This window comes from Eleutherodactylus coqui, chromosome 1 (genome assembly GCF_035609145.1).
Source record: "Eleutherodactylus coqui strain aEleCoq1 chromosome 1, aEleCoq1.hap1, whole genome shotgun sequence".
Classification (NCBI taxonomy): domain Eukaryota; kingdom Metazoa; phylum Chordata; class Amphibia; order Anura; family Eleutherodactylidae; genus Eleutherodactylus; species Eleutherodactylus coqui.
Window position 1 is genome coordinate 471,218,758 of NC_089837.1, and position 20,106 is coordinate 471,238,863.

The window sequence follows — 20,106 nt, forward strand, 5'->3', positions numbered from 1 at the left end:
ACTCCTCTGTTAGCAAGAGTGAAGAGCCTCTACAAAGAAGACTGCAAATAACCAAGTATTACTTAACTAGCTGGTGCCTATTCAGGAGAACAGTGTGACCACCCACAGCTTCTCCTTGTAATCCCAGCTAAGGGCTTCAGCTGCTCAGACAAACTGTTTGAGGTGACTGTATTACCCGCAGTCATATGAAATACATGGAACACGTAGCTAAACCAGTTCAGATGATTTTGTTTTACCCTACTAGGCATGCCAGGACTTGGAGACATAAAAATTTTCATGGACACGCATACTAAAAGTTATTTTTAAAAAGTTTATAAAAAGGTAGAAAGAGGCCTTACCTGGTTGGGATCAATGCTATATCTGTGCTTCTCTGCATAGATCATCGCAAGTGATACAGACACAGCATAACCCACAAATGTGATGGCAATAGTGTCTCCAATCACATTAGGAATAATATCCCATGCAGGGAGCTTAGGGGCTGGAAAACTGTGGAAAAAGTAAAACGCCTAATTCAGTATGTTGGTAAAACTGTTACTCAAAGTAAGTTAAAGGTTAGAGATGAGCGAGTATACTCGCTAAAGGCAATTGCTCGAGCGAGAGAAGGTTCTGGTGCCGGCGCGGGGGAGCGGTAAGTAGCGGCAGTCAGCAGGAGGGAGCGGGGGGGGGAGAGAGGGAGAGAGAGATCTCCCCTCCGTTCCGCCCCGCTCTCCCCCGCTGCCGACACCCGAACCTGCAGTCTCGAGCGGGGGAGATTGTTCACTCGAGCAATTGCCTTTAGCGAGTATACTCGCTCATCTATATTAAAGGTACCTTTATACTCTGTTTACACATCTCATAATAAAAAATGTATTTTACGTTTCTTTATGTTTTCCCGACTCTGGTGGTTTCTCCAAAACTATAGTTATAGTCAAATTTCAGAATTTTCAATTTTTTTTACAGTAAACATTTCAGACTACCAAGAATTTTGGTTACTTCTGGAGGTTCTGTCGGTGCGACCTGAGGATTCTGCACCATGCTCATATCAATTGGAGCAGTGCTGCTGATCTGTGTTTTAAAAGAATACAGATGTGTAATTTCTCGATTTTCCTCTTCATGTGAAATATCCTAAGATGACCAGCTATGAAAAAAAATTGTGTTTCTCTCTCTGGCGTTGTTTATGCTATATGTGCCTTTGCTGAAATTTACTGAATTTGCATTGCGAGAAATAGGAAATTCATGGAAAGGTAAGATGGGCGCGTTAACTCTGCTAATTATCATATTCACATGCAAGGCTGTGATCCTATTTATAGTAAAGTCCATTAAATTTCTGAAATATTCCTATTTCATTTCCTAACTAATTAACCATGTTTTTTTTCCTCCTATCAGGCAGTTCTAGCTTTCATTGTTTACCACTATACCATGTTGTGCTTAATGTACTTAAAGGTGTTGTTCAGTTGTAAATTATTGATGGGGTATGCACAGAAGACATTATCAATAGTAAATCAGTTCATGGGAACCCAATGATCAGCTGTTTGCTGGACCAGTGCACAAAGTTGATTTCTGCAGGAAGCAGACAGCTCCGTTCACACAGTAGTGGCCAGCCTTCGTACTACAGGCAAAGTTCCCATTGAAGTGCATGGGAGTTTCGCCTGTTACACCAGGCCATGCCACTGTAGTGGGAATGGAGCTGTCTGCTTCCTGAAGGAATCAGCTCAATGTACAAGCTTATTGGGCCAGCAAACAGATGAACGGCAGAGTTCCAGGCATCAAGGCCCTTGCCGATCTACTATTGATGACCTATCCTGTGCATAAGCCATCAATAGTTTACAACTGGGCAACCTCTTTAGTCGCACTGTTTAGGTTCAAGTGCAATGAGTTAATAAAAAATTTTTTTTATTCCAAACTTTAAATGAACAAATTTTGCAATAAATAAAATTATATGTTTTATGTCAACGTAATACTTCAATACAGCAGAATATATTGTGACTATATAAAGAAACAATAGCAGTCATTACCCTGCTGGTATGCTTCCAACTATCTGCACATTATATCGGGTGTCCAGAGAAGTCGCAAAAGTTATTCCAGTAGCTACAAGAACCTGTAACAAAAAGCAAAATATCTTTTAAATGGCGAAACACTGAGATATGTACCCAAGGTAATGCTGTATTTTGGATAACATTTTAGTTTCTGATGACACATTATGTAAGTTTTCTCATTTACATAAATCAGGAAGAGTCCTGTGACATTGTCCCTAGCCTTTTCGACCTTACAGGCAGGCCTGCTTACTTTACTGTCGTGGTAGATCAACAGTACATACTAAAACATACTGTATTCTAGTAAAATATGATTAAAATACTGCAAATCTATTCCAATTATGTTAGGTAGACAGGGTTAGACTGGGGTTCTATCATTGGGCTCAGACCTCTGAGACAATAATGGACCCAAAGGTTGCAGTAGAGGACAACTCCATTTAAGCTGACTTTGGAAACAATCACTTGCCAGTAGGGAGTCTATTTCTTTTGGCTTGACACAAGTAACCGGTTAGAGACATTGGTGATGCCATGTCCCGTGTGTACAATGATAACAACAAAGTTTACAAGTAGACTGGGCATGCACATGTTTTGCATAAATGGAGGGTGGGAGGAAGTATTACCTCTGCGAAGCCTAAAGAACCCTAGTCCAACACTGTTTTTATTGGTGGTAGCCAGTCTACTTTGCAACTCAACACCTAAACATTGAGCAGTGATATGGCCAGAGTATACAGTATATTCTGTCCTAATTAACTTCAATCAACCTTTCAATTTTTAAAGCCGTATAAATGTATTCTTAAAACTTTTCCATTGACTAAAGCAGTTCTATATTAAAGTTCATGTTAGCTTTCCTCAACTACTGCTGCAGTCTATGAACTTGCGATCCTGCTTGGAAATACCCTTTATACCATATCATTAGATGTTATTCAAATGATTTGCCAATTGACCCATGTACTGCCTTGTGATCGCTCCAATATTCAGCATTTACATGTTCATGATTAAAAAACTTACTATAATAATCTCCCCTGGTATTGGTGTCCGGAGTTTTGTTCGGAAACGAATATTAAGTTCTTTGATGGATATAAGCACTGCTAAACAAAGGATTGATATAACCAGCTCTGCAACATTGGTCATATGGGCAGCTTTAAAAACTGATGCCAGTGTCTAAAAGATAAAGAAAGGTGAGTTTACTGAGACCGTGTAGAACCAGCTGATGTTAGAACTCTTTGTTAATTATATTGCATGTTAATTCAAGCAAAGCGTCCAAATTAATATTAGATCATTTTTTTACTTTTTGTATAAGCACTGTTTCAAGAATTGTATTACTGTGGTCATCATAACCCCTAAACCTTCCATTAATAGTGACGGACAAATCCATATGTCATATCAAGTTGTACAAAATTATACTTGGTCATAGTTGTGCTTATTACTGGACTTAGGCCTCCTGCACATGGGCATATTTGCATTGAAGAGCCCTCGGTGGGCGTCCGCTTCCGGACACCGCAGCAAATATAGCCCATAGTCAAAATGGGCAAAACGCCATATTATCTCCACGAGCGGAAATTGATTGCGATTTTCCGCTCGCAGAGAATAAATCACTGCATTCTGCTATTTTGTGTGGGTTACACATGGCTGGCTTCCATTGAAGCCAATGGAAGCAATCTATCCTGCGGCACTTCCGCAGTTAGCACTGCAGGATACGCATCACCCTCCCAGCGCCAGCGGCTACTGTGCATGCGTGCTGGCTGGCACATCTGCAGCATGTGCAGAAGCCATTAGACAGGTAAGCTGGTGTCACTGTGCAGGCACCGGGTTGATCTCTGCTTTGAGAATCCCGCATGCGGGGTCCGATCCACCCATGTGCAGGAGGCCTAACTCATCAGGAGCCTATAGACCATTGTTTCCCAGCTCCAATCCTCAAAGCCCAACAGGTCGTGTTTTCAGGATTTTCTCAGTGTTACACAGGTGATGTAATTATTGTCGGCGCCTCAGACATTGCCACCAGGTGTTTTTACCATAGGATATCCGAAAAATATGACCTGTTGGGGTCGCTGAGGACCGGAGTTGGGAGACACTGATATAGACATACAACAGAGCTTGCATATAGGACTTGAATAGAATCGCAAGGTACCCACATCCCAGGACAGAAGTTTGTCCTAGGACTGGAGGGTTCGTTTACAGACACCAAAATTATATATGGCTTTGACATAATAGGAGACTATGATAATGTACTTAGCTTACCATGAAAATGGCAAAGGATCCCGTAGGACGTGGCAGAGGGAGTCCCATCATGTTCTGGATCTGAGAAACAGTGACATGAAAAGCAGCAGCATTGGTGAAAGCTTTTATTATAGGCTCAGACAAGTATGTGGAGAGGAAGCCCAGCTGCAGAACAAACATAATGACCTGGAGAGAATAGGGCACAATTAGTATAGACATGCCATTTTGCATTGTGTTTTAATAGTACTTTACATATTTGTACAAGTATTGATTTGTGGCTTAAATGATGCAAATGGCAAGATTTTACAATGCCTCTACAGCGCCACCTCTTAGAAGGCAGCATTCCTGCAAGTCAATCTTAGACTTTTTAACAAGCCTTGTAGCAATGACTGGGAATATAAGCTAAAGCCAGAAGGAAAAGTTAACCATGTACATTCAGACTAATTTGGGGTTTTTGCTTCTCATCAGTCTACAGTGGGTTGGGTGAGAGCCCTATGATGTGGGTCAGGAGGGGTATAGTTTCTCCTAGTTGGTGTGAGGAGATTTATGAGGCCATGCATGCTCCTCTGGGAGTAAGCATGACCTTACAAGTCTCCTCACACCTTCTAGGTGCTCTCCCCAAGGCCTCATGTCCACGGACGGGTCGGGTTCCACATGCAGGAGTCCGCATCGGTATCCGAATTTGACCCTGCCTGCACCCATCCAGGTTATCAACGCGGAAGTGTCCAGAAGCGCCGTGCCGGTGTTGTTTTTATTTTAAATTTCCCGCAGAATCCGCGGCCCATTCGCAATTCAGTTGCGGACGAGCCGCAGATCAGACGGCTTCTATTGACTCCAATGGAAGCCATCCATGCGGGAACCGCAGCAAAATGCAGCATGTTGCAATTTGTTTTCCGGACTAGAAGGTCCGCAAAACAAAATCTGTATACTTTAATTAAGCTGTGGACGCCCATGTCTTCCTATGGGTGGCTTGAATTGCGGATCGTCCTCGCGGGTACTCAGCGTAGATTCCGTAATTCAAATTTGCCCATGGACATTGGGCCTAAGGAGAAACTATACTCTTTCTGTCTTACATGATGATATTTTCAAATATTAATACATGTATGTAAGTTGAAGCCCAAGGTTATATGAGAGTCATCCCATTCTTCTTTTATGTATGAACTGGTACTACATCTAAGTGTAAGTAAGTTACAAGTCAGCTGGCAGTGATTAACATACCATTATAAGCCCCATTAGGAAGGCAATAGCAGCAGCCATCCCTATTCTTTGAGCATACACTTCCGACTGCTCTTCACTGGTGAGGTTTCCGTTCACTGGGTTCTCAAAAAGATGTTCATCAATGATTGAGCCAGTCATTAGACTTACCACAGCAAAGGTACCTGAGGGTCAAAAATGTAAAACATTCCTTCAAAGTGAGGTTTGGTTAGTGTAGCATATTCAACAGAGTCCTTAATATGAAGTACTTGTACAAGTAACTATCTGGACCCCTCACCATCACAAGGTTTCACCGTCTAATTTTGAAGGAGTATTACGACTTCTTATTTATTGCGTAATTAAAGTTTTGCCAATTTCTAATATACTTTCTATATCAATTCCTGACGTTTTTTCAAGATCTCTGCTTGCATTCATTTAACCCTTTGCAATCCAATTTCGGATTCAGGGTTTCCTAGGGGTCTTTCTCTTTCTGCCATTATACAATGGTGCCATCTGCTGGCTAGAGACAGTACTTTGGTATGTGACATGCTGGAGAGGCCCCCGAGAACAAAGGGGCCAGTAATCTACAGTAAGAATACCCTGCCGGACATCTTCCGACATCGGAGCTGTACAGCCTTTAATCAGAATGTCTTTAGACGTCAGACAGTGGATTGGAAAGGGTTAATAGGAACTTTTAAATTCAAGACAATGAAAATCTTTCCTGGTCATGTGCTCCACACGGAGGAGCACGTGTCGTTACAGTTACAAAGTAGCGATCAGAACAGTGTCTTGTAATGAGCCAACTACTTGTATGAGCATCATTTTATCATACAACCATAATACCTCCCTGACGCATATTAACATCTTGATCAGCACTTCTGCCCTATTCAGGAATTCCAGCAACCTGATAGGTTCTGATTCATAATTCCAGCAACCTGATTGGTGAAAAGGGCCGAAGTGCTGATGAAGATGTAAATACGCCTCCCTGACCCCTTTTGGAGGGGTTATGAACACTGCCCCTCCCACAACAGATTTTGTCGCTAACCTGTATGGGACATGGAGACCTAGAACCATCGCTGAATGAAAGAGTGGGCATGTAAATGTGTTTTAGCAACGCCTCCACCCAAAGCCTCTATATTTAAGGAACGGTCTCTTCCTGAGAAGTAACTATGAATTACAATAAGCAGATATACCAAGAACCAGTGGTCAGATAAGAGAACGGAAATACCACATAAGGTTATAAGAATAACTATATAAATATAAATGGCAACAGTACATATAGCATACTGGAAATAACATCAGAAGTACACCAGTCACTAGTCTTGAAGAAGCCGTAGACATAAATCCAGGTTTCTAGGAAAATAAATGGCAACAGTACACATATATGCTATATCTGCGTAATATGTTGGCGCTATATAAACAACGATTATTATTATTATGATATGTATGTACTGTTGCCATTTATATTCCTAGAAAGTTATTGTTATAACCTTATTTGGTATTTCTGTTCACTTACTGATGCCATGTAATCTGAACTGTATTTATATACACACACACACACATATATATATATATATATATATATATATATATATATATATATATATATATATATATATATATATATATATATATTACATATGATCTACTACAGTCCGTCTTCAGGGGGAATCCTTCATCTACTGTCGTCCACAGTGACTCCTGCATCTGGATCATCTTCTACTTCAGTCTGGAGGTATTGCGCAACACAAACTATGATGCTTCTAGTTTAGGTGATGTGGAGTCCAGGGATCTGTGTCTCATAATCACCTGGTCCTTCATTCCTGCAGTGAAGTCAGTGCAGGCGCTCCAGCTTGACTTTTTTCTGAAGGCTGTGCACGTATTCCTATTCATCTCTATGGTAGTGCATGCACAGCCTTCTGAAAAGGATCACACTTGCTGAGCACGCACTGACTTTGCTGGGGAATACTGCAGGTATCAAGGCTTCCCGGCCTCCACGTCACCTGAGCTGTAAGCGCCACTACTGAGTTTGTGTTGCTTATAATTGGTGACAGGTTTTCTTTAAGCAATTGTATCTTACTTTGAAAATGATTAATAAAAAACAGAAAATATAACAGATATGGAAGAACAAATCAAGAAATTGCTGCTAATTTGTGAGCCTGGAGAAGAGGTTAGCTGGTTATTTCAGGAATAATAAAGTGCATAATGTATGCAAACTGGAGCTCTCTGTCTTTATAGGGAGGTAAGAGAAGGGATGTGATATGAGATCATTTTCCCATACACTAGTGTAACTATAGAGGATGCAGTTGCACTCGGGGCCAGGAGCCTTAGGGGGCCCATAAGGCCTCTCTTCTCCATATAGGGAGCCCAGTACTATGAATAAAGCATTATAGTTGGGGGCCCTGTTACAGGATTTGCATTGGGGCCCAGGAGCTTTAAGTTACTCCTCTGCGTTAAGGGGTTAAGAGAAGTTGGGGGGCCTCAATATAAACTTTTGCACCCGGGCCCATGAGCCTTTAGCTAAGCCCTGATCCCCTGTATAACTTTTATGGTATAGAGTCATTTGTATTTTCATACATCTTTCTGTTGTCTTCACTGTCTATACATGATATTTGGTATATTTAGTAAATAATGGTATTCCTCATAACTAGAGATAAGTGAACTTTTTAAAAGTTTAGTTTGCTGAAATTTGTAAAAAAAAAATTGGTTCGGTCTAAATGAGCTTGAAAAGAACCAAAAGTTTATAAAAACCCCTAAAACTAGTGTTGAATGCTAAGAGCCTTGAAATTGTAGTGGTGGTGGCTCAGTGGTTATCACTGTTGCCTTGCTAGTGCTGGGGTCCTAGGTTCAAAACTGACCAATGACAACATCTTCATGGACTTAGAAAATCTCCATACAGATGTTGTCTTTGGTCAGATTAGAACCTCGAACTCCAGTGCTACAAGACAACACTGAGCTACCGTGCTTCTTCTTTTAAATGGCAACGTCCAATTATCAATTTACTTCTATATTTCTAGGAAGACTATTGGAGGAATGGTACAAGTGCAGTTTATCTGATGGGATTCTAACAGTAAACTGCTATGAGAGTTGTATATTATAAAGTGAAGACTATCTAATAAATTGAAGTCATCCTAAACAGATTTCTTTCTTGTCAGCTCACCAGTAGACACATGGTGTCCAGTCCCAAGAAGCATGTACAGTAGAACAGGAAAGAAGGATGTATAGAGTCCATATACCGGTGCGACTGATGTCAGCAGTGCAAAGGCCATTCCTAGGAGAGATGTATTAACAGGTTTCATTAGAGTCAACATTAGATTGTACCAATAATAATGGAGATCTTTCAAAAGTGTAATAAAGAGTATGTGTGAATACTGTAGCAAAGATACCGGACTGGACCGACTGGTTGCATTTATTTGCTGTATCTATATTCATGCTCAGCTATCAAACTGCAATAAGGTTCAGTGTTTTAATGAGGTACTCCAGGAATGGACGAACCTTTAACTATCCTATGTCTGCTAGTACTTGCCATTTTGAAATGGAATTCCAATTTTTTTTTCTTTTTTTTTTTTTTTTATAAATTCTTCATTACAGAAAAAACTTGCAACTTTTCTTACAGCATTTGCTCCTTGTGTTGAAAACAAAAGTTAGGTCCTGTGTTAGCCCGAAGAGTCAAATGTGATTGTTCTCAATAAGAGAAACCAAGTAATCTTGTAGATGTGATAGCTTTTATTGGCTAACAAAAATACATTATGTTATAGCAAGCTTGCGAACCTCTCGGGTTCTTCTTCAGGCTAAAGTATGCAGTATGACCATTAATGTCACCTGTTTACCCCTTAATGACACAGGATGCATATTTACATTCTGTGCATTCAGGGTTTGCATGGAAGGGAGATTGGGAGCTGATCCCATTCCATAAAATGCGGGTGCTGGCACAGCTGACACCCGCCAGTAACAGCCACAATCAGCAGGAATGCTGATTGTGGCTGTCAACTCTGTATATGCTGCAGTCAGTTCTGACAGCAATGTAAATCCTCCAATCACTTTAGCGGGGTCCAAGAATGTCCCCCCTGTAATGAGTTCAGAAGCTGCTGTTCGATTGCCATGGCAGCCTGTGGCTTTTTGAAAGGTGCCTATCGCTGCCTAGCTGATTGTCTATCAAGCCATGCCTATGGTGTGGCTTAATAGATTGCCTGTCAGATGGCGGTATAATGTAATACTACGGTACTACATTTTACTGCAGGAGCGATCAAACAATCATATTTTCAAGTCCCCTATGGGGACTAAAAAAAATGTAAAAAAATAAAAAGTATTAAAAATTTAACCCTTCACCTCCCTATCCTATATTTCTAATTTTAAAAAAATCAAAACAAAAAAAGCAAACATATTTGGTATCGCCGCGTCCGTAAAAGTCAGATCTATCAAAGTAATGCATTATTTATCCTAAACAGTGAATATTAGCCAGGAAAAAAAATACACAACAACCGAATTTTGGGGTTTTTTTGGACACCCCCGACTCCAAATTTAATAATAAATTATCAAAAAGTTGTACGTACTCCAAGATGGTACCAATAAAAACTTGCCTTTCAAAAAAAAAATGGGCCCTCATATGACTATGTTGTCGGAAAATGAAAAAAGTTATGCTGATCAGAAGATGGCTGCAGAAAATATGTTGTGTTTTTCCAAAGATAGTAGTACAGCAAAAGAACTATAAATATTTAGTATCGTAGTAACCGTACAGTGACCCACAGAATAAAGTTATCATGTCATTTCTGCTTCAGCGTGTACACCATAAATATAAGAACCCTCCAAAGATGGTGGAATCTTCTTTTTTTTTAACATTTCACTCCACTGAGAAATTTTTAAAAGTTTTTCAAAACATTATATGGCACATTAAATAGCACCATTGAAAAAAGCAACTTGCCCTGCAAAAAAAACAAGCCCTCATACAGCGACGGTGATGGAAAAATAAAAGAATTATGGTTTTTGTAAAATGGAGAGGAAAAAATTAAAATGGATAATAAAGGGGTGGTACTTAGGGGGTTAAGTTACAAAATCTACAGTGAACGAAGAAGTACTTTAACTTAGGGCTCCTGCAGAGAAGCGTTTCCACAAATACGATCATTGCAGTGCAGCGTATTTACGCATGAATGATGTTTAAAGAGCCACGTAATCAGCCTGTTGCGCACACGTCAGCACATATTACTGTAATATTTGCGCTCAGAATTGACTCACTGTTAAAGCCTAAAAAGGTCCAGCTGTCTTCTTCTCCTGCATTTTGTGCAGTGTTTCACCCTTCCCCTTGCGTATTTGCGCACCTCCCATAGACCTCTTTGAGGCCTTTGCTGCGCAATATTAAAAAAAATGGAGCACTTCCTATTTTTTTGTGCACGCACGTAATGCACGCGCAAAACGTGCTTATGAGAACAAACCCATTGAAGCCAATAGGTTCTATTCCATGTGTTTACATCTAAAGGTGCCCTTATACATAATTCTAAATAATCATCAGAGAAATGACTTTTGACTGGTTCTGCGTCCATTTCAGGATAAACTTTATCAGAACTATTGTACTGGGTGTCGCCAGTTTGCTGCTCTGCGTTTATATGGTGCACCGCCAACACACTCCGAGTATGCTCTGTGGACCGTGCTCTAGTAATTATGAACAGTCAGAGGCATGTGTTCCAGAGACGCTCCTGGTAATAATGAACAGGCAGCGCATGTTTTGTTGGATTTTTATTGGATAGGAACGGGTTAATAGTATTTAAATAACTAACCAGCTGATATTAACTAATCAATGATTGGATTTCAGTAGCAAGGATATAAGAAATGAAGAGCAAAACAGTTATTCAAACACATCTAAGATACATGGCCAAATGTTTCTGGATACCCGACCATCACAGCTACATGGGCTTGTTGAGCATTACAACTGACTTGAGTATGCCCATTCAGCTAAAAGAGTATTTGTGAAGTTAGGCACTGATGTTCAACCAGAAGGTCCTTAAGCTCTGTAATTGGCTGCAGCCCCTGTGACATCCCATAAACCAGCGGGACTGCAGCTGTCACCATAGACTAGAGCAGGGGGACCAAGCACTATCGCGGGACCCGGTGCGAGAGATGAGCCTAGGCTATGACAGTTTGTTATGTTAGTGCATGGGGAAGGGGTTGTCCAGAGATGGTACAACTTGGACAACCCCTTTTAAGGGTGGCTTTACACGGGACTACTATCATCTGAGTAGTTACTGGAAATAGTCGATGAAGAGTACGATTATCTGTTGTTTGTGTACTTTTACACAGAGTGATTGTTGTTCACTTGTTTATTTTCGAGGTCCCTGAAACGCACAACACCCTGCAAAGTTTATTGGCTAATTATTGAAAGACAAATGATTGCCTGTTTATACCAGATGATGATTAGTTATACACTAAATATTTTTAAGTGAGCTGAAACAAAAGAAACTAGCAATTGGTGAACGAATTGTAAATGCCACGGGGATTGCAAGATGGTTGTCACAGGTTGCTCTTCAATCTCTCCCGACAGTGACTGCAACGGTGCTCTGCTCAACTGTCGCACAGTGGCACAAAGAACATATAAACATACATTTAAGCTGAATGTTGAGTTTGTCACGGGTGATGCCAGTACTCCAATCTGAACTCTAAGTTGAACGATAATGACTCAGTCCAGTTAGCTTGTTTTAGTCAACTGGGAGCACACAGTTTTCCTTAAGCTTTGAAATCAACAGTTGCAATACACTCAGATTTGCAGCTTTACAAGGGTTTAGCAGAGGCAGCAATGATGCAGTTAATTAACATGTTGAAAACAGTTGACTTGCAATTGACCAACACTTTTCTTCAACACTCCCTCTCTATTTCTCTAGAGGTTACTCAGTAATGATTCCCTACAGTTTTGACTATCTAATGGGCTTACTGGAAGGGTAAGATGCAGTTGCTGGATGAGAGTTGTGATGGCTGCTGAACTAATCCTGGCTTAGTTTGACTCACTGTTTTAGTGGAACGATGACCTCCAACTCTTTTCTCCTCACTGCTGGTAGGAAAAGGGAGTGGAAAGAACCTTGTTACCCTGGAAGCCTTGCTGAATCACTGCATGCTTGGCTGCACTCCTGGCACACACCTCCTCCTCTGACCGTGACTCGCTGCAGACTCTCCTCACGACTCCATGCTAACTCTTTCTTCACTTCCTCTCTCTTCCTGCACTTTCTCTTCTCCTCCCCCTCTGAATACTGGCTCTCTGGAGGCATGACATATAGCCAATAGGCAACCAGCTATTGCCAACACTAAGCTCTTAGCTTAGGAAGGGGGAAACAAGGTCCCTCCAACCTATGGCACCCGCTATGCCTATGGGAAGCACATAGACAGGTGGGACAGAACAGATGTTAGTGTGACTATTCTGGAGGACCCTCCAGGCCATTACATTAGCGTGTACTAAAGGTACTTTCACACGAGGGAAAGGTGCCCGAATAATCACTCAAATGAGGCAACTGTAGGGCAGTATACACACGGCCCTTACAGGTCACTGAGCGAGAAGTCACTCAATAGTCGCTAGTAGTACTGTTTCAGTTCACTAAAATGGAGTGACTACAAAGCGGCTTCTCGCTCAGTGTAAACAGGAATCGGTCAGCCTCTGAGTGACTGCCTGTTTGCAGTGAATGGAGGCGGGTGGCCGGGAAATATCTCTAATCATTCTGTCTGCATTGTCTGACAGACTATCACGCCTGTGTAAAAGCACAGGCGCGATAGCTGCTGGGACGGCTATCAGGTGCATATATGCCCAACAGATGTGCCATGTAAAGGTACCCTTATGCCGGCTTCACACGGCCGGATTCTCGATTTTTCCTTCACACTCACGGATATGAATTATGTATTCCGCGGATGAAGGAAAAGTCGCAGCATGCTCTATTTTGCTATGGATTCCGAGCGTACTGTTTCCATTGAAGTCAATGGAGGCTGTCCAACCCGCAGTCCATACATAATTATCATTGCGTATGGCCTGTGGGTATCCACATCATCACCTAGTGACAGTGCAGAATATACAAATATTGAGGAAAAAAATCAGTACTGCGCATTACCGCCTGCAAGCCCCCGGGGTTATCTGCATTACAGATAATGCAGGTACACGGGGTCGCCGGCCGGGGCCACAGCTAGATTCGGCTGCGGGATCCGGCTCGCCCGTGAGCAGCCGGCCTAAGTTAGACAAACCGTATTAATAAAGCAGGGTTTGCCTACAATACAATGCCTATGGAGACTAACCACAAACTGAAGAGGTCGACCACAAGACATCCATCACAAACACACTTCTTCTTTTATATATAAATGTTTGGGATATTATAAATAGTGCCGTTTTCATAATCATATTGAATTATCAACACAATGAATTGCTTTCTAGAACAGCAGCTCCATTGTTTATTATCATCAATGGGTGTGTATACAAGGGCTTCCTGCGATCTGAAACATTACTTCTACCTCCCGGGGTTACAAGAGGTGTTCTTGCATGACTTCCGTTATGTCCTCCAATACAGGTCTATGACATTGGCTGCCACGTGCCTCTTGTGAGACATGTTGTCACAGACGTGTTATCCAGGCTTATGTAAAGTAACCACAGAAAAAACGGTATTCAACTTGTATACTTATACACTTCATAAACGTCACCTTCACAAAGTACTCTGATTTCTGTCAGTGAATAACAACATTACAGGTTGAAAAATCGTCACTTAATCGCAATGATAATGATTGAACCCTTTTTTTCCTCATTTTTGTTTTCTCCTCCCAACTTTCCAAAAAATCATAACTCTTGTTTTTGTGGGACGAGCTGAATTTTTCAATAGTACTATTTAATGTACCATATAATGTACTGAAAAACGTAAAATATTTCTAAGGCCCCCTGCACACGGGCGGAAATTCCGCGGCAGGATCTCCCGCAGAATTTCCGCCCGTGCCCGCTACCATAGGATTGCATTAGATAATGCAATCCTATGCAGATCTCCGCAATTTGTCAGCGTGAAAACACGCAAGGAAAACAAATTGTGGCATGTTCTGTTTCTGTGCAGGTCTCGCAGAGGCCCGCACAAAAATGTCACTGGTGACAGGCCGGCTCCGCTCTGCGCATGTGACGGCTGGGCAGCAGCCGGCACATAATGCAGAAAGAAGACACCGGGAGCAGGTGAGCCGCAGGGCTGTGCAGGGAGAATTCTCGCAGTGGGAGAATTCTGCAGACTGCCTAAGTGGGGTGAGACATTTCGCCATTTTGGGATGGGGGGCATTATTTTTAAGGCCGAAATGACATGATAACTTTAATTTGTGGGTCAGTACGATCATGATGAACATACCAAATTTATTTGCTTTTTCTTGGTGTACAATTCTAAAATATATATAAAAATATATATAATGTTTTGTTTCTTTCGCCGTCTTCTGACCACCTTAACGTTTTTATCTTTTCGTAGATAGTTCTGTTTGAGGGCTTGTTTTTCAAGGATGATCTGTGGTTTATATTAGTGGCATTTTAGACTTTCTGATCACTTTTTATTAGATTTTTGCTTAAAGACAAGGTAACCAAAAAAGTGCAATTCTGGCATTGCATATTTATTTTTTTCTGCCCACAATTCGGAATAAATAAAGCGTTATTTTGATAGATCAGATACCCAAATATGTTTTGGGCTTTTTTTGTTTCGATTTTTAAATTTCAAATATGGGGAAATGTTTTTTTTTTACTTTTAATATCCTTTAGTTTTACAATTATAAAAATCATTTTTTTGACTTATTTTTAGCTTTTTAAGTCACTTAAGGGAACTTGAACTTGCAATCATTTGATCACTCATACAGTATGATACAATGCCATATTGCATCATACTGCCATGACAAGCAAACAGACCTCACGATCTCAAGATGAGGGGGCCTTTCAGAACCCCCAAACACCGATCTGGAGATTTAAATGCCACTAGACCACATGTGTCAAACACAAGGCCCGCGGGCCGAATCCGGCCTGCTGCCTCATGTTATGTGGCCCGCGGCCCGATGCTTATTATTATTACTGAAGGGGGGGGGCATATTACTGAGGGGGGGCTTATTACTGAGGGGGGCTTATTATTATTATTATTATTACTGAGGGGGGTTAATATTGTTACTGAGGGGGGGTTAATGTTGCTATGGGGGTATTACTACTGAGGGGGTTAATATTACTAATTGGGCCACTGGGGGGGGGGGGTCATTATTTTTACTCTGGCCACTATCAGGGTCACTATATGGGCTCGTTCACACAGGTGTAATTGTATTTTGGTCGCACAAATACGCTGTGTATTTGCGCAATCGAAAATCACTTATGCCTGTATATTTGCGTACGCAAAAAGGAATGCGGGTGGGCCCCCTGAAATGGTGCGTAAAAACATGCAGTGAATACATAGGTTTCCTGCGCGTTCACCACGTATTTGCGCGGCCCATTCACTTCAATGGCCTATTGGGGTGCGTAGTACTCAAAAAAATAGGTCATGCTGTGTGAAAATATACATCATGTGAATGAACTCCATGACATCAATGGCTTCTATTCACTGTATATTATGTACGCAAATACGCTTGTGTGAACAAGCCCTTACTATACAGTCTTAGGCCCCCTGTACACGGGCGGAAATTCCGCAACGGGATCTTTCCGCAATATTTCCGCCTGTGAAAACTGCCATAGGATTGCGCTAGAAAACACAATCCTATGCAGACGGCCGCGATTTGTCCGCGCAAAATCAAATTGCGGCATTCTCTATGTCACTCCCCGGGAGATCAGCTCCCGATCCCATGTATGTCCCTAAAATTAAAGGATAACTAAACTTTTTACAAACTTCTGACATGTCATAGTGACATATCAGAAGTTTTGATTAGTAGTGCTCTGGGTGCTGAGACCCCCACAATCACCAAAACGAACGGGCAGAAGTGCGACATTGTATGCTGTACCCATTTGTCTGTCACTGTGAGCATTGTACAGGCTCCATAGACTTTCGGTGGAGCCTGTATACCACTTAGAGCAATCACAGAAACATCTGAATGGGCACAGTGCTCAGATGACTGCTTCTGCCTGTTCATTTTAGCGATCGGTGGGAGTCTCAGCACCCACAGCCCCACCGATCAAAACCTCTGACATGTCACAATGAGGTTCAAAAATTTTTTAAAGTGTAGTAGTAACCCTTTAATGGACAGTTTATTTAGAAATTTGAGACTAGAGATTAAAAATTATATCACTATAAATTTCCAAGTGTGTTTTTTTTTCTCAAGAAATACAGCACATGTTGTCCCTCAAAGATATAAAAGTGTCTTAGAACATGTCTTACCATTGCTTGCTAAAATGATAAAAAGTAAATGACATATCAAATGGAGAGATAAATACAACAGTCATAGTAAGACAAAGTGTAGAAGTAATGAACGACTTCATCTACAGTAAGTCTCAACAGATCAGAAATAATAAGAAATTGCCGTATAAAAAGTGACTTCTGCAAAGCTTACAGTGTAGATAGATAGATAGATACAGAATTGATAGATACAAGATAGACAGATATGAGATACATAGATAAAGATAGATACAAAATAAACAGATATGACATAGATATAGATAGATAAATAGATATTAGATCAAAAGAAAGAAAATAGACTGATAGAGATAGATAGATGCAAGATAGATGGATAAATACGAGATTCACATATATGAGACACACAGATAAAGATAGATAATAGATAGATATGTGATAGATACATAGATAGATAGATAGATAGATAGATAGATATGAGATAGATAGCTATGAGAGAGATAGATATCAGATGCATAGATAAATACAGATATATGTAGATAGATAAATAGATAATAGATAGATAGATAGATATGAGATAGATAGATAGATATGAGATAGATAGATAGATATGAGATAGATAGATAGATATGAGATAGATAGATAAATAGATAATAGATAGATGGATATGAGATAGATAGATAGATATGAGATAGATAGATAGATAGATAGATAGATAGATAGATAGATAGATAGATAGATAGATAGATAGATATGAGATAGATAGATAGATAGATAGATAGATAGACAGATAGATAGAAATATACATAGATAGCTGGGCGGTTGCCACTAAATATTTGGAAACAATGGTTAATGTGACATGAAATAATATGCATTAATTAATTTGCTTTAAGGCTTTTTTTTAAAACATATTTTGGTCCCCAATAGGTTCATTGGTTTTTCATTAAAACAATAAAGAGAAGCAAGTCCAACAACAGTCAATATGAGAGCAAAACACCATAAACAAATAGCGGACCCATACTGAAATTGTAGATGTCGCATATGATACATATAGATGGCAAGAAATATGCTTAATAAAAAAGAGCCACAAGACATCTCAAGAGACTGGACACCAAACATGGGATATCTGATAATACTCCAATTCACATATAAGAATAGGATAAGGAAACTTTAAGGGTGGTCTTTAAACAGATTTTGACTTGTATGTACTGACCTAGTTGGGTGACCATGAAGTCATTCTAAACACAGTAACATGTCTTATTCAGCACTAACGAAAGCTGTATACACTTACCTTGCGGTATATGTACTATACCAACGGTCAGGCCTGCAACAAGATCTCCCAGAATCCATTTCTTTAGTTTGTACCTGGGTAACCAGCCTACAATAGGGATTCTATGCTTAAGCCAAGTATGGAGACTATGAGTTGAGCATTTACAGCTTCTGGCCAGTTTTTCCTTTAAAGTCAGTGGAGGCCTCTCCAAATCCTTCGCTGAGCCATACACCTTCTGAAACTGCTCTTCCGTGTAGATGTTCCTGTACACTGCCAGTGCACTCATAGTGAGGGCTGCCAATGTAACCTGAGAGCACTGGGCATGGAAGGCAGGGAAGCCCTTATATATTACTCTCTAATCTTTCCTTGCTTTCCTGCCTGTAGAGGTGGGCCAATCATACATTAGTCGGCTTTGGGAATATCCTCCCTAGAAACATCCTTTATTAACCACTTCTGTTTAAAAAGGCACATTTCAGGAAAAGGATGACATCCTCTATTTAAGCCTTTGGGACTAAATATCAAAGAACAAGAGAAAAGTTTCACCAGGTGTCAACGGAAGAAATATTATTCCGCTGGAAATTTTTCCTTTTGTGCCGTCTTTAAAAAAATCTGACATTAACCCCTCAGTGTCTGGCTTGTTTTGGACCAAGCAATTTTTAAAAAATGTTTTTACATTGTAACATTCCAAGAGCCGTAATATTTTTGCTTTTTCCTCTACATAGCCTTGCTTTCTGCGGGACGAGTCGTAACTTCAAATGGTACCACTTTGGGGTAGAAATTATGTATTATTTAACTTTAATTATTTTTTTATTTTTTTTTGGAGGGGATGAAAAAAACAAACAAACAAAAAATTCCGTCATTGTTTTTTACATTTTGTTTAACAGCATTCAATATAAATAAATGAAATGTTACTTTTATTCTGAAGGTCAAAATGATTACAGCAATGCCAAATGTATACATTCTTTTATGTCTTGCTATTTTCCACAAAAAAACATAAAACAAGCAGCAATTTCGGTGCACTTTTTTTCCAGCGCTTAGCCTGAGTTCACACGGGGCGGATTTGCTGCGGTTTTGCCGCGGTTTGCCGTTGCATATTCGGCAAAACCGCTGCGTTTGCAGTGCAAATGTGTTTGGGCAAAAAGTTGTTCGCACAGGATTTTTTCCGCAGAGCCGCAGTGTGTAAATGCAGCTGCGGCGCTGTTTTTTAAGATGCAGCATGTCAATTCTTTTGACTTTTCCGCAGTGCTTTCTTGTCCACAGACGTCTATGGACGCAGCAAAATCCGCTGCAAAAGTAAAAAAACGCTGCGGAAAAAAACCCTTGCGGATTGGCCGCACCAAAAATACGAAAGACAAAAATAACCTTTGAAGCGGTTTTGACGCAGAAGCAGTTCTTCTGCGGCTAAACCGCAATGGAAAAACCACAGCAAAACCGCAGCAAATCCGCCCTGTGTGAACCCAGCCTTATTGTGCAGGTATAAATAACATAACTTTCTCTTTGGGTCAATGCTACCTGCGCTGTGAGCGGCCCTGGTTTTGGGCTGTCATTTCCATTTGTATCATTTTCAGGTACATGTAACTTTTCATCCCCCTTTAGGTCAGATCAGCGTTTTTTCACGCATGAATAACAGCGCAAAAATAAACGCACATCGCGCGTAGAAAACTTGTGTGAACTGGTGCATTTGTACTCGCACGTCCTATCTTTTGCAAGTGCGATTCTTTTTATTAGAAAGCATTGGTTCTAATAGAGCCGCTTTTTTCGGACACAGGTGAATGAATGTAAAATAGCAATTTTCACTTTTTTAATTTGTTTTTCCGCCACTTACTGTGTTAGATAATGAACATAATATTTTTATAGTATTGGTATTATGAGCATGACAATGCATATTATGTTTATTTCTTACATTTTTTTATAATATTGGAGGTTTGTAGAGAAAAAAAGTGTTTTTTACCCCCTTTTTTAAAATAAAATATATTGAATGTTTTTGTTACAAATATCTTTTGTCCCTCAAGGGGTTTTGGAGATACAATCACTGGACTGCTAGTATACAACAATCAGACCCTGCCAGAGACAATTGGATCATGCGGTGCGGTACAGGTGCCATGGCAGCCTAAGGGCGAGC

At 40.5% G+C, this 20,106-nt stretch overlaps 1 protein-coding gene across 1 annotated transcript in view; it reads right to left on the reverse strand.

Annotated features, from left to right (window-relative positions):
• Window positions 1-18,285, reverse strand: part of LOC136585727 (solute carrier family 26 member 10-like) — a 46,625-nt gene extending 28,340 nt beyond the window's left edge. Inside the window, exons 1-7 of the mRNA XM_066584412.1 lie at window positions 18,006-18,285; window positions 8,584-8,694; window positions 5,448-5,608; window positions 4,251-4,415; window positions 3,021-3,173; window positions 1,995-2,077; window positions 339-486 (exon numbers count right to left, since the gene is read on the reverse strand). Of these exons, the coding sequence (XP_066440509.1) occupies window positions 339-486; window positions 1,995-2,077; window positions 3,021-3,173; window positions 4,251-4,415; window positions 5,448-5,608; window positions 8,584-8,694; window positions 18,006-18,270 (1,086 nt within the window). The 5' untranslated portion in view covers window positions 18,271-18,285. The remainder of the gene's footprint in view (window positions 1-338; window positions 487-1,994; window positions 2,078-3,020; window positions 3,174-4,250; window positions 4,416-5,447; window positions 5,609-8,583; window positions 8,695-18,005) is intronic.
• Between the last annotated feature and the right edge of the window lie 1,821 nt (window positions 18,286-20,106).